We start from the raw sequence: 15716 nt of genomic DNA on the forward strand, positions 1-15716 counted from the left end.
GCAGAGTTCCAGCAAGATCAGTTTTCCAGAGCTGGCGTGCTGAGCACCATGCCTTGTGCCCCAAGCAAGGCAGAAAGCTCGAAAGTTCTTTTCACACTGGGTTACCCATCATGAAAAGAGCTTTTAAGCTCTCCACCTTGCTTGGGGGGGTTGGAGGGGAAGGGGAAGGCCCTCTCAGCATGCTGGCTTTGAGATTCTGCTGCAAGATTTCACAAGACAATCCAAGCCCCCCCCCCCCCCAATCTGATGAGAGCATTCCAGAGCCTTCTAGAGCTCAAATCAGAATGAATGCTCAAAAAACAGTGGAAATCAAATAACATCCATATTATTTTGTGCAAACAAATCAGGATGGATGCTTAATAAAAAAGGCTGTCAGCAGAGGTCCTTGTCTTCTCTTCCCTCTGTATGGAGAATAAAGTGATCCCATAGGTTACAGAACTAGGATATATCTGTTTTAGAGTAAGTGACATAATAAAGTTACTACAGTGGTACCTCGGGTTACATACGCTTCAGGTTACAGACTCCGCTAACCCAGAAATAGTACCTCGGGTTAAGAACTTTGCTTCAGGATGAGAACAGAAATCGTGCCCCGGTGGCGTGGCAGCAGCGGCAGGCCCCATTAGCTAAAGTGGTGCTTCAGGTTAAGAACAGTTTCAGGTTAAGAACGGACCTCCGGAACGAATTAATTATGTAACCAGAGGTACCACTGTATGAGATTGTGGAGTTTAAGGGAGGAAAATGTTTTGCCCCTGATGGTGCCTGGGGCATCTTGGACCATGGGGAGCCTGCACCCCTGCCCTCCAACATAAACACCAAGGGTGGGGTGAGGAAAAAGGAAAATAAAAATGTTTCCTGTTTCCCCCCTAGAATTCACATAATGCAGGAATGTGTCTTTTTGCTAACCTTTCCAGGGTCCCACTCTTGGGTCTTTGTTTGAAGCTGTACAAGTTCATATGTTGTCTCCATAGCATCCACTTCTGGCTTTGGGAATCCCGGGAGTACATTGTGAAGCTGAAACCCAAACAACTCAAGCCAACTTCCAATGTCTACAAATAAAACCAAACAGAATACGATTAACATGCTGAAGTCAAAAAGTACTGTATGACAATCATAGAAAAAACAAATAGGGCTGCCATACGTCTGGAATTTCCTGGACACAGTCGGGATTTGGCCCTCATAAACAGCGCCTTACATGTCTGGGAAAAACTGGATGTATGGCAACCCATGTTGGCAGTGTAGATTTGGGTGAATTTCCTTTAAAAAAGCTAAGTTGAGATTTTTGCAACTTTGCTAAACAATTTGGCTACAAAAAAGTTCAACCACTTTTGTGTCCGGATTTTCACTTTTTGAAACCCTACAACTATAGAAAAAAAAGATTAAAGTCTTAAAGAATAATATTTCAAGCCTCTTCCTTCTTTGGCTGCTCAGATATGAATCAAAAGGTGCTGTAGACAAGGTGACAGGGTGGAATATTCAGAAGTGTTGCATTTCCCATAGCTGAGTGATATCTGGAATTATATTCCAACTTGTGGCCGTGTACAAATATAAGGTCATATGTGTTTTAAACGCCTGCTGAAAACTTTTCCATTCCACTACGTCTATTCAGGCATATGTATATTTCCACAATGGTTAATTGATGTCTGTTTTTAACATTTCTATATGTTTTTACTGTATGGTTTTATGCATTTTTATTTCAAATTGTTTTGCTTTATTTTTATGAAATAGCAGTCTATAAATATTTTTTATAAATGAGCAACCCAAAAAAGAGTAATTTTGAATGAAAAAATAACAGTGGAGAAGAGGTGCTTAACCCTTTTCTACATACATGGCTTGCAAGGATAAGCATGTATCTGGAAGCTCGGGGGAGAGGGAGGGAAGCAGCTTGTTAGCAGCAATCTGAAGTGGGAAAATTGGTGGCAAGGAATGGTCAGGCACACTCTTCCACTGCTGATTCTCCACATCAAATCACCTGCTCCTGAAGTTGCTTTCATTTAATTCTTGAAAAGTGGCTGTTGAAAGATGTGTTACATTTTCATGTAACTTTCATGTTAGGTCACATAGAGCTGTATCATGGGAGAAGTGGAGTGACAGGTACAGGATAAAAAATGTAGGCGGCAACTTGCATTTGGTGGAAGCAATTCTGTTTCCATTGCACTGCCCAGCCCTGACCAAAACTACCTTATCTCATCTCCCTGTCTGCTGTTCTGGAATTTTATGTAATTTATTACATAATAATTCTGTTATTCCACACCATTCATTTCAATGAAAATGGGGGCCAGGAATGTAATCGATTACGTATCACTTGCAGATTGAAAACAACAGCAGCAAACAAGGGTGAAACTTAAAAAAAAAATTTGTGGAGTCCAGGTAAGCACCACCCTGCATAATCAATTATATGACGCAGTGCATAGGCACCATTTGAAAATGAATGTCCATTAATATTGTGGGGGCCCAGCCCCCTCAAATGTTTACTGTGGGGGGCTAAAGCCCCCATGGCCCCTAGGAGCTGGAAAATATGAATTGTATAAACGGGATTGGTTTCCATTCTGGATGGAAAATACGAATTGTATGAACTGGATTGATTTTTCTGCCTGCTGTAGCAACTGCAATTCCATAAAATTCAAATTGCAATACAGTAAAACCTGATTTAAGAAAGAAAAGAAGCAATATGATCAATATGAGTATTTAATGCACTGGATTTGCCATTTCCCATCCTGATACACAAACCACCTGAATGAAGATTGTGGACCACAGTTTGGGAACCCCTGGCCCTCCCCCAGGTAGGCAATAAAATGGGGAATAACATGCCTGCATACTGCCTTAAATACCTGGGATATTCAGTGAAATATGACTTTAGTTTGGTATACTGGTTTGCTGTTGATATTTCATTCTGCAACGCTGCATTGCTTTTTTCATTTTTCTGCTCCCCCCTTACCTTCCTTTCCGGTGTCTACATGTTTTTGCATGTAACAAAAATTCAATTAAAAGTTTAATTAAAAAAAACCCTGGAAGGAAAGGTGGTATAAGAAGCTCCATTCCAGCTATGTTATCATTTCTAGTTTTAAAACTTTTATGCAGTAATTTTTTGTGCTGTAATCTTTTATAGTTTGTGCTGTGTGATTTCAGAGGAAAGCCTTGCTCTTGCCCCCTGCTGTTCATTGTTAAAGGCCTCTGGCTATACAAATTAAATTGACTGATTTCTTAATTCATTTTGTTTCAAAATTAATCAGAGATCCAATGAAACTGTTTACAGAAATTGTCTGAACATATTCACAAGATCCACTGTCATAAAAGCATTGGGGGAGCCTTTTCTAGCCTGAGGGAAGTGTTCCATTCCAGGGACCACATGTCAGGCCTGGACAGGGCCAGAGGCAAAAGTGGGCGGAGGTAAAATTTACATCGGGTGGCGCTGTGGGTTAAACCACAGAGCCTAGGGCTTGCCAATCAGAAGGTCGGCAGTTTGAATCCCCGCGACGGAGTGAGCTCCCGTTGCTCAGTCCCTGCTCCTGCCAACCTAGCAGTTCGAAAGCACGTAAAAGTGCAAGTAGATAAATAGGTACCGCTCCGGTGGGAAGGTAAATGGCGTTTCCGTGCGCTGCTCTGGTTCGCCAGAAAGCAGGTTAGTCATGCTGGCCACATGACCCGGAAGCTGTACGCTGGCTCCCTCGGCCCAGAAAGCGAGATGAGCACCACAACCCCAGAGTCGGCCACAACTGGACCTAATGGTCAGGGGTCCCTTTACCTTTTTACACTAAGGTAGTTTTCACACACTCTTTCTCTCACACCCCTTTCCTAGCTATATCCTGGCGGACTAGAGACTTTGTAAGAGTTCAAGGACATATTCCAGTCAGGCAAAAATACTTTCATTATTTATTATTTCATAAAATTTAAAGAAAACCGTTTGATTGTAAGAAGCCGTTTACAAAAAAAGACAGCAAAAAATAATAATAATAAATTAAATTACAGCCCTACTTTAAAACATGCAAAAGGAAAAACAAACAAACCTAAAACTAAAGCAGCTTATAAAATGACCTCAACTTTCGAAGCATCTGGACAGGCTAGCAAGAATGTTTTTAGCAGGTGCTGAAAAGAGTAAAGTAGAGGTGCCTGCTTGGTCCCAAGAGGCAGTGAGTTCCAAAGTACAGGTGGCGCCGCACGAAACAACTGAGTTCTTACAAATGCGGAATGAGCATTAAGTGGCACTTGCAGCAGTGCCAATTCCACCAATCCAGGTGGTTGAGTGGATACATGTGGGGTAAAGTGATCTTGTAGGTAAAGTGGTCCCAAGTTGTCATATACTAAAAGTACCGTATTTTTCGCCCCATAGGGTGCACCTAGTTTTTTTGGGGGGGAAATAAAGGGGAAAAAATTATTTCCCCCCCAGGCCCGAGCTTCCCCTGACCCCAGCATCCAGAACAGGCTGCTATCCACAAGCCTAGGGAGCCCGGCGGAAAGTTGCGCCGGTCTCCCCAGGCTTGTGGATATCTGCCCGAAGCCCAGGGCGCGCTTCAGGATGCAGGTAGCTCTCCGGAAGCCTGGGGAGACCGGTGCGACTTCCCGCCAGTCTCCCCAGGCTTCCAGAGAGCTGCCCAAAGCCCGGAGAGTGAGAGGGGTCGGTGCGCACTGACCCCTCTCACTCTCCAGGCTTCAACGAAAGCCTGCATTCGCCCCATAGGACGCACACACATTTCCCCTTCATTTTTGGAGGGGAAAAGTGTGTCCTATGGGGCGAAAAATACGGTAACACCTTGAACTTCTGTGCATGAAACAGGCTCAGTGGTTTGCGTGTTCTGCAGAGAGTTCCAAAGGCCATACAGAGAGGTTTGGAGGATCCTCTTTAGCTCCTGGGCCTTAGGTTACGCACTCCTGTCATTAAAATTTGAACCAGAAACTACTCTCCCCCACAACCCAATTAAATAAATGCTTTACCTGTTGTGTATTTAGCCACATCTTGGATTCTGCCAGCTGGATAATTATTTTCAAATGCATACAGATTAAATGGCTTGGGGTTGTTCTTCAGTTCTTCCCAGATATGGTGGTTTGGTGTTGTCCAGCGCCCAGCGATGACGTCATAATCTCTTTGCCCCAAGTGCACCAGTTTAGTGAGTGAATCATACAAACCTCCATGGAAACCTATAATGAGCTCAAAATCTGAATTTGTGTCCTGATAGATCTCTCCATAAGGGGTGTAAAGAATTTCTTTTATCACTTGACCTCGACTGCTGAAGATAGCTAAAGGTGTGCCAGTGTTGTCACAGGCAACGTAATATTCTTCTCCACTGCTTAATTCCATGGCTATTAGGTGACCCTGAAGGTCGTAATACAAAGAAGTTATTTCTGAACTGCTGTGATTGTATAAGTGAGTAACTCTTACTGGATTGGAAAGGTCCGCATAGAAGAATTGGAGGTGTTGTCCTGAACTTGATTTGCTGGCCACCCTTCGCCCCAGCCCATCGTAGCAATACTGGATTGTCCACCCAGAAACCCTGTTGTAGGCTCTGTTCAGAAAGCCATTAGAGGTGTACTCAAAGATGTCATTTCCTCTTTGTTTGAGGAAACCATCCTCGTCCATTTTGTACTGAATGTCCCCCAGCCTTGTGATACGATCTCTGAGATCGTACCTCAGAGGAGTAAGCCGAGCGCTGTTTCCGTGGCTAAGTAAATTGATATTTCCATTGAGGTCATAGCTGTAACGCCACTGGGTTTTGTCATTCACAGACACAGTTTGAAGTTGGCTATCAGCATCATATTCATAAGAGTATCTTGTTATGTTTGCATCGACTCCAACTCGGATGTCGCAAATCACCATGCGGCCCATGTTGTCATACTGAACGGTCATCCAGTAGGCAATGGATTTAAGGATTTCGTATTGCACTTCAATCACTTGGCCATTGGCACTAAAAAATTTGGTATGCTTCATAGCAGTGGTAGTTATAACTTGGTTTAAGTCGTAATTGATTACGCTGAACTTTCCGAATTGTTCAGTTTTACCAGACACATCAACGTAGCGATACAGATCAATAGGGAGAGGGGTTTCATTTATCATGGCCTGCATGCTGGTTACCCTAAAGTTGTTGTAGCTGTAGTCAAATCTGGCGTTCACAAGGCCTTCTTCGCTAAATCTGAATATCTGGCGGCCAATAAGTGGACCTACATATAAAACATTGGGCAATTGGTTAAGGAGAAGGGAAACAGCACAAAAGTAAATAATAGTAATAATGATGTAATGATAAAACAAGACTCCCTGAAGGACTAGCTATACTGGGGTCATCAATACGATGTCCACAAGCCCCAGTGTGGTTGCCAGTACCTCCTATGGCACCTGTAAAAGTACCTCAGTCAATATCCTGTCAAAAATCTTACCACTGGTGAGAGGCCAGCTCTTTCTGCTCAGTTCTTATTTATGCTGGCTTGGCCTTGTCTACAATGAACAACCCCCTCCCTCTTAATATACCCACATTCCACTGGAATGCAGGGCTGGATATCCACCCTCCAATCTATTAACAGAGGCAAAAGCAGCTTCTCTCTATCACTAAACATGGTGGTGACTGCTGTAGGTTCCTTTCCCCCATGATGGAGTGGTTGCTACCATTTTGTGGTCCCATTTTTTTCCTTCTCTTTCAGTTGTGGCAGCCATTATGCCATGCTCCCATACTAGATGGGCTAAAGGTCATCGTAATATTATTATTTTTTAAAAAAACCTTATGGTATTGCGTTTTTAACTGTGCAGTGAAATGACTAATATATACCACAAATATATGACACAAGCACAGCCCAAATAATAATATGCAGTTTCAGCCTACCTGTTTGCCTGTATCTGATGGTGCAAATAAATCCATCATGCATCAAGTGTATTGTTTTAATAACGCCTGATGACTCTTCATAAGTAAAGGAGACTTGTGTGGTGTCATAAAGAATCTCTGACAGTCTGGACTGCTTGGTGTATTTGTAAAGAACCCTGCGCCCTGTACCCGGGTAGAGGGTCTGCAGAAGTCGTCCGTCTCTGGTGAAGTCCTGGATGAAAGATGCACTGCTGTCTGGTGGGGAATAGAGATTGCGGAAGTATCCAACAGACAGCATTGTCTGAAAGCTGTGGCGTACCATACTTGGCATGGTGACAGATAGTAGGTAGTCTGACTGGTCATACTCAAAGATGTAACGACGCTGACTATGCAGGAGAAGCATCACAGACTGAAAGAAAAAACAAAGAAACAACAAGCACAATGACTTGCAAGCAATGGTGGCAAATCTGTTGATTTTGGTCACTCTCAGTTTCCCATTTTTCTGATATTGGGCTCAGTTCTCCAAAAAAATTCTCTCTCTCTCTCTCTCTCTCTCTCTCTCTCTCACACACACACACACACACACACACACACACTCGTAATGAAAATTTGTCAGCATTTTAGTGCAAGTATCTCCTAATACACACCTTTTTGAAGGGCTATTTCTCCCAATATAATGTATTTTTGTATGTCATTTTCACAAATATATATATTTACCACAGTCTATGCATTTTTGTATGCATTACTCGGCTGTAGAAGGTGCATTGCAAAATTCAGAGAAGTATGAACTTTGAAGGCTGGTTGTGCTTTGGCTTGTGAATGTGGAGAAGTGTGAATTAGGGAGATTCACTGTTAAATGTGAACGGAATCGAATTTTTCATCTAACCCTACTTGCAAACGAGTTATAACTTTTTTTAAAATCTAATTAAGGAATCCCATGACTAGTTACGTGTACCAATGAAAGCAACATAAAACCACTCAGGTTTCAGAAAGTCATCAAAAGGTGAGTTTGTATCATGAGCACAGAGCAGCAAAATAGGTATTGATCCTCCCCTTCATTTCATTTGAACAAGCTCTAGTGGCTTCTTGATCCTGTAAGACACTGAGCATTCCTAATTCATTCCCTTTCCAAGTAAAACTGGCTGGTTTAAGAGGCTTCAAAGTGAGTCTTAGTACACCACTGCTGCAGTATCTGTCAATGAATTGGGTGCATCAGGAATGTTCAAGCGGTGCATGTGGGGAAAGCTTTTGCTAACACTATCCATGGAGCTTGCTTTTCAGACATTGAGGCAGATGGTGGTGTGTATCAATGGTGTTGTATCCCGTCTCTCTGAAATGTCTGAAGCTGCTCCCAGAGACAGACTAAACTATAGGCCCGTTTTCGGCTCACAAATGTTTACATGTTTGCTCCTTTTGCTGCACAGACCAAACAAGCAACAAAAGATGACATTGGTTCCCAACCTGGGGCCTGTGAAGGCCTTCCCTGGTGCCTTCCCATCCCTTTTGTTTAAAGTAAGTCTCTAGCCCTTGTAGAAAGTTATGAAACAAACAGTGCCAGCAAAAGGCAACATTCACAGCATACATTTAAAGCATACATTTAAAACAGGACGGTGCCACTCTAAACAGCCATGGCTTCCCACAAAGATTTCTGGGAGCTGTAGTTTGTTAAAGATGCTGATAATTCTTAGGGGGCCCCTATTGCCCTCCCAGAGCTACAATTCCTATATTCCCCATGAAGGATTGGCTTTTAAACTGCTCTGGGAATTGTAAGACTGTGAAAGGAACTGGAGTCTCCTAATAACTCACAGCACCCTTAACAAAATATAACTTCCAGAATTATTTGGAATGGAGCGATGATTGCTTGAAGTGGTGCTCTCTCCAATCCAGACCAAAATATCTAGAGTTGAAGCTCTAGGGCTGGCTGAAGGCAAGGTGTTGCTGCTGCGCCACCCTACACGTCAGTTGTTGGGCAGGGAGGTTGAGCAGCCTAAATGAAGCCCCGTTGTGCCTCAGGTCTCTTTGGGGCTTCCTCAGCCATCATTGACATCCTCTTTGGGCTCTGGGGAGGATCTCCTCGCGAGCCACAAGAACTCTCCAGTTCTTTCCTGCCATTTCCTGGTATGATTCTATTTATTTATTTCCCAGAGTCGCGTATATATACACATGGTTGCACGTGTGTAGAACACACGTACTGTAAGCATGTGGGTGGGTGTGCCTGTAATTGAGAGGCCTCTGATGAGATGTCCTGACATATTGTAATTCTCTTCAAACAAGAAAGGAGTAGTAGATAAGGGTGATGGCACTGGAGGTTTAGGCAGTGTTTGCCCGGTGTAGATTTTCCAGTGCAGATTACACTCCTCCCTGGAGCTGCTATTAGCTGAGGAGAGGAAATATGTGGATCCCTTTATAGTACCTGTATGCTTACCACTCTACAACTAATAGCAGCTCCAGTCTGTGTGCCTAGACTTAACCCTCTTCTTTTGGCTCATCCAAACCTCATGTGGATGTTTATAGGGCGTCAGTGGTGGTGGGGAGATTTCAGGAGATCATAGATCTCTCATTATAATAATTAGCTTGTCCCTGTTAAGTCCCTTCCAGGCACTGGAGGGAGTTGGGATGACTGAATTGAGCCTTCCTGTCCACATTCCTGAAACACACACAAATATATGAACAATTGTTAGAAAACTTAATGGGACTTCTCTCAGGACTGTCTTTTCAGCTCAACAAAATGCACGCAAACGTACTGAGACAGAATACAGATAGAATACAAGTTGGCTCAAGTCAGACACCATCCCAAACCATAGTTTGTACCAACTATAGTTTGGAACCCAAACCATGGTTTGAGTTTTCAAACATACCACAGGCAGACCCTGGTTTAGGGCTGCTTGTCTGCCTTCTTTTTTCATCCTCTCAGCACTCAGCTTCATAAGTTTACTCCCGTCTCTGTTGTGCAGCAGTCTCTGGAGGTAGAGGTGACCATTAACTACAGTTAGTTAATTCAGACATCGTCTCATATCATAGTCAGCACAAACCATGGTATTTACCTATGCCAAACCATTGTTTCTAATTCTGTCTTTTCCAGCCAGTCACAAACCATGGCTCTCAGTTTTGGAAATCACACCAAACCATAGTTTTACTTTATCCACATTTAGATGTGATGTCCGAACTGAGCCTATAGGTAGTTTTGGATGTGGTGGGATCTCTTTATCAAGACTTATTTTTACCAGGAAAGGGAATACAGAATCTACTCAGGTGCTTACACATTTTAAAAGGGGTTCTGAAAATCCATGTTTAAGAGAAGGATATGTTCACATATGTTGTTTTTTTTGTTCGTTTGATAATTATTAAATGCAAAGCAGACATTTGGAAATATTTTTTACAGTGAATGCTTTTAAAAAAATCTGTTTCAGGAAGGAAGATTGTTAAGAACCTTTTAAACAAGATTTGGTTTATTATCATAGGAATTGTGTAAATATGAGGAGTTCATATGTGAAATGTGTATTAGGCTTAGGGATCCACAAATTCACACACCAGCTTACCATTAGGTAAGTGCCTCTACCCCTTAGTGAACAGGACCCCGGGCACCAACCAGTTTTATAATAAGCAGTTTTTAATAAGTGAGTAGTAGCAGGAATACCCTCTGAGTAGCACAAGAAAGGCTCTTATTTTGTACTTTCTACATGTCACTGCATTGTCCTGTCCCCTGCAGCCCTCTTTGTATGCCAGAGGACCCAAGTGAGGGGAGGTCATTGGTAGTGGCCACAAATAATGGATGGCCAATAAGCCAAACACTTTTTGATCCATGATTAATTTTATAAGGATTCTACCTCCCTTGCCCTTAAAAACAGATTGTACAGCCTGAAATAAGTTATCTAAGTAAATCTTTATTGCATCACTGCTTGATGCTATTTGTAATTTTGTTTTTGGTTGCTACAGCTATTTGCTTTCATGTACAGGCAGAGAAATTTTAGATGTTTCCAGCTGATGTGTGATTGCCAACATGCGGGTCCTTTGGGACCCGGAAGAAGGAAGAACAGATACGTCACAGGGCGGAGTAGGCTTATATATGCTCCGCCAACACGTGAGGGGGCAGGCAGGAACAAAACCCCCACACAAAATGTTTGACACCTGTATTAATGTGTGTATTTTTAAAATTCTGGATATGGAAATTGACAGGTCATTTGCACAGCAGTATTTGGTGGTATACCTGTGCATATTGCTCTGGGAAGGTGACCAAAAATCCCCCTCTCTTTTCCGCTTTTTAGCAAGCTAGTAGCCATGCCAGTTGTTTGTCTCATAAATTTCATTATTCGCTTACTTCATGTGTAAAGTGAGTACAAGCTTTCTCCAACACTGTGATTAAACCATTGGGTTGGGAGGGGGAGAACACGATGAAGCAACACTCATGAGCTCAGAAGAACATTGGGGTGGATCCAAAACCACCCTTTTGTATGCAGAAAATTCTCGCTTTGTGCTAGAGCACCAAGGGCAACAAGTTGTACTAAAAAAGGATCCCCCTTCCCTTGCACAAGGGAAGTGCGAAAATGACTGAGCTACCTGTTAAACCGCTTCACAAACTCTTGCAGAAAAATGCCAGCAGCTATTTTCTTTCTGCTCTTTGGCTCTTTAGATCCAACCCCCAATGCATTGAAAAAGCCTAAAAATGAAGATGATGTGTATTGCGAAAAGAACTAAGGGGTTTGTAGCATCTTAAAGGCTAATTTATTATAGCATACACGTTCCTGGACTACAGCCTACTTCATCAGATACATAAAGTGTCATCTTGCCAGCAGGTGTATTGTGATGCTTTCCTTTGTAGAATACAGTACCACTCCAGCAAGGAAGATACATAAATGGAAGTGGGGAGGATATATTTTGCTGACGCTCCCTTTCTTCTGAAGCCTCTTGTGCCTGTGAAAGTTGGGTCCATGCAGTGCTCCCCCCCCCTTTTTAAAGAAAAAAAGTGCTGGTACTCACCATGATCTTGTTACAGTAAGCACCACAATTTCAACATTTTTTTGGGGGGGGGGAGTGCTGGTACTGTGTACCCTTGAATACCTCCAGAAAAAAGCACTGTCTCCATGGGTTGGGGAGCCTTTTTTTGGTGCTAGAGGTGGTATGGGGTTGCTGAAAATTCACACACCCCTGCTTTTCCTTTTGCAGAAATGTATTTTTTTGTTGAAATCTCACCATGTCAATCTTCTGGGATGTGTTAACAAGCATGTCCCCCGCCCCCCCCCGCCCCTTAAGAGGCAGCTTGTCATATTGAAAAGTTAATGCTCACAAAGCCACCTTAAGAATTGTAAAACTGAGCATTAACACTTGGAATGTGGAATGTAACCCCCCACCCCCCGAGTTTAAAGTGCATGCTGTAGAGATGACTTGGATAACACAGATACGGAGATGAAATGCCACATTTCATCTTTGCATCACTCATAACTATGTCACCCAAGGCCCATTTAAATCCAATAGGCAACTCTTTCAGTGGCTCTGTGTCATTAGCTGTTAGCAGACATTTAGGCCTTTCTGCTCATTAGTGGTTTCTGCAAAAGGAGGGGGATCCTGACCTTAGCAGGAAACATCTCCATTTCACTTGTATTCCCAAGTTCAAACCATCTCTAAACCTGAGAGCTCCACGTTAATATAGAAAGGAACATAGAAAGCTGCCTTTTACCTGGGCAGACTGTTTCTCCCTCTGGCCCAGTAATGCCCAGCAATGCCTACTCTATAATGGATAGAGGCTTTCTGAGAGAGAAGAGTCTTTTCCATCCTTTGTTACCCAATCCTTTTAATTGGAGATCTCAGGGAATGAATCTGGGACCTTCTGCCCGCAAAAGCTCATGCTCCACCACTGTGTTACAACCCCTCTCCAAGACAGTATGGGATAGTGGTTAGTGTGTTGGAATAACACACAGAGGACTCTGGTTCTTGTCCTCACTTAGCTGCAAAGCTCACCGGGTGACCTTGAGCTAGTCGCTGGCTCTCAGCCTACTGTACCTCTCTGGTTGTGAGGATAAAATAGAAAGAGGAAGACAACCACATATGCCACCTTGCGCTCCTTCGAGGAAATGTAAACAAAGAAACAAACAAACAAATGTAAGTAATAGTAATTCCTTGTTCCCAGAGGAGGCAATGATGACCACTATTGTAGAGAGCTTTGATTTGAAAGAGAATTAAGACAAATTCATGGAGGAGAGGGTTGCTAGCCATAATACAGTGGTGCCTCGCAAGACGAAATTAATTCGTTCCGCAAGTCTCTTCGTCTTGCGGTTTTTTCGTCTTGCGATGCACGGTTTCCCATAGGAATGCATTGAAAATCAATTAATGCGTTCCTAGGGAAACCGCCTTCAGACCAGGTCCGGGGACAGTCTGTCCCCGGACCTCTTCTGAAGGCTGGGGGGGGTGGGGGGGGACAAGGGCTTTTCTTCCCACCCCCAGCATTTTAAAAAACCCTGGGACAGCGGAGGACTTCTCCGCTGTCCGGGGCGATCTTAAAATGCTGGCGGGCGGCATTTTAAAATCGCCTCGACAGCGGAGGACTTCTCCGCTGTCCGGGGCGATTTAAAAGCCCCTGGGAAGGCAGGCAGGGGGGACAAAGACTTTTGCCCCCTGCCCGCCTTCAGAAGGTGTCCCCGCCCCCCGCCCCACTTCGGAACAGCTTTCCGAAGTGGGGCGGCTGCGGCAGGTGTCCCCGCCCCCCTCCCCACTTCGGAACAGCTTTCCGAAGTGGGGCGGCTGGGGCAGCTGTCCCCGCCCCCCTCCCCACTTCGGAACAGCTTTCCGAAGTGGGGCGGCTGGGGCAGCTGTCCCCGCCCCCCCTCCCCACTTCGGAACAGCTTTCCGAAGTGGGGCGGCTGGGGCAGGTGACCCCGCCCCCCCGCCCCACTTCGGAACAGCTTTCCGAAGTGGGGCGGCTGGGGCAGCTGTCCCCGCCCCCCCTCCCCACTTCGGAACAGCTTTCCGAAGTGGGGCGGCTGTGGCAGGTGTCCCCACCCCCCTCCCCACTTCGGAACAGCTTTCCGAAGTGGGGCGGCTGGGGCAGGTGACCCCGCCCCCCCGCCCCACTTCGGAACAGCTTTCCGAAGTGGGGCGGCTGGGGCAGCTGTCCCCGCCCCCTCCCCACTTCGGAACAGCTTTCCGAAGTGGGGCGGCTGGGGCGGGTGTCCCCGCCCCCCGCCCCCTTCGGAACAGCTTTCCGAAGTGGGGCGGCTGGGGCAGCTGTCCCCACCCCCCTCCCCACTTCGGAACAGCTTTCCGAAGTGGGGCGGCTGGGGCAGCTGTCCCCGCCCCCCTCCCCACTTCGGAACAGCTTTCTGAAGTGGGGCGGCTGGGGCAGCTGTCCCCGCCCCCCTCCCCACTTTGGAACAGCTTTCCGAAGTGGGGCGGCTGGGGCAGGTGACCCCGCCCCCCGCCCCACTTCGGAACAGCTTTCCGAAGTGGGGCGGCTGGGGCAGCTGTCCCCGCCCCCCGCCCCACTTCGGAACAGCTTTCCGAATTGGGGCGGCTGGGGCAGCTGTCCCCGCCCCCCCTCCCCACTTCGGAACAGCTTTCCGAAGTGGGGCGGCTGGGGCAGCTGTCCCCACCCCCCTCCCCACTTCGGAACAGCTTTCCGAAGTGGGGCGGCTGGGGCAGCTGTCCCCGCCCCCCTCCCCACTTCGGAACAGCTTTCCGAAGTGGGGCGGATGGGGCAGGTGACCCCGCCCCCCGCCCCACTTCGGAACAGCTTTCCGAAGTGGGGCGGCTGGGGCAGCTGTCCCCGCCCCCCGCCCCACTTCGGAACAGCTTTCCGAAGTGGGGCGGCTGGGGCAGCTGTCCCCGCCCCCCCTCCCCACTTCGGAACAGCTTTCCGAAGTGGGGCGGCTGGGGCGGGTGTCCCCGCCCCCCGCCCCCTTCGGAACAGCTTTCCGAAGTGGGGCGGCTGGGGCAGGTGTCCCCGCCCCCCCTTCGGAACAGCGTTTTAAAATGCTGGGGGTCGGGAGCAAGCGCTCCCGACCCCCAGCATTTTAAAACCTCCCCGGGACGCGGGGAGATTTTAAAATGCTGGGGGTCGGCAGCGAACGCTTCGCTCCCGCCCGCCAGCATTTTAAGATCGCCCGGGGCAGGCGGGGGGGGGGGAAGGCGGGGGGAGCAAAGACTTTTGCCCCCCTGCCGGCCTTCAGAAGAGGTCCTCTTCTGAAGGCCAGCTGTGGGCGAAAGTCTTTGCTCCCGACCGCCAGCATTTCCCTATGGGCTTTCGTCTTGCGAAGCAAGCCCATAGGGAAATTCATCTTGCGAAGCGCCTCCAAAACAGAAAACCCTTTCGTCTTGCGGGTTTTCCGTCTTGCGAGGCATTCGTCTTGCGGGGCACCACTGTATACTCTGACAACACACTGTGAGAACAGGACGCTGGACTAGATGGGCCATTGGCCTGATCCAGCAGGGCCTTCTTATGTTCTTATGTCTAATAATGAGGATGATGAGGATGTTTGAGTTGTGTAAGAGCCAATGAGATCCCACATATTCTGTTTGGACCCCTCAGTTTGGGCTAGTGATGGACAGTTACCGTATTTTTCACCCTATAAGACGCACTTTCCCCCCTCCAAAAATGAAGGGGAAATGTGTGTGCGTCTTATGGGGCGAATGCAGACTCCTTGGCTTCAGCGATAGCAACGCGAAGCCTCTGAAGCCTGCACTCCGGAGGCTTCGCGTTGCTTCCGCTGAAGCCAGGAGAGTCTGCTCTTTGAGGCTGGCGGTGGGGGAAAGCAGCGCTTCCCCCATCGCCAGCCCCAGAGGATGGGGGGCAGTGGGAAGGCGCGCAACGCCTTCCCGCTACTCTCCAACCCTCCTTTGGGCTTTTGCGGGAGATGCGGGAATTCCCCCACCTCCCGCAAAAGCCTTGCGCTCTTAAAAGGGGCTCCGCGGCTTCTGCTGGCATTTCTACGAGGGGGGGGGGAA

General features: G+C 46.6%; 1 protein-coding gene across 14 annotated transcripts in view; it reads right to left on the reverse strand.

Annotated features, from left to right (window-relative positions):
- Positions 1-15716, reverse strand: part of TENM1 (teneurin transmembrane protein 1) — a 392346-nt gene that overhangs the window by 9736 nt on the left and 366894 nt on the right. For 10 of the 14 annotated variants that reach the window (XM_082208513.1, XM_082208512.1, XM_082208509.1 and 7 more), the window contains 4 exons: positions 9641-9742; positions 6804-7191; positions 4930-6150; positions 904-1046 (listed from right to left, as the gene is read on the reverse strand). In XM_082208513.1, the coding sequence (XP_082064639.1) occupies positions 904-1046; positions 4930-6150; positions 6804-7191; positions 9641-9742 (1854 nt within the window). The remainder of the gene's footprint in view (positions 1-903; positions 1047-4929; positions 6151-6803; positions 7192-9640; positions 9743-15716) is intronic. The other 4 variants (XM_082208504.1, XM_082208503.1, XM_082208502.1 and 1 more) reach the window with 1 other exon arrangement.

This window comes from Podarcis vaucheri (genome assembly GCF_965113315.1).
Source record: "Podarcis vaucheri genome assembly, chromosome: Z".
Taxonomy (NCBI): Eukaryota; Metazoa; Chordata; class Lepidosauria; order Squamata; family Lacertidae; genus Podarcis; species Podarcis vaucheri.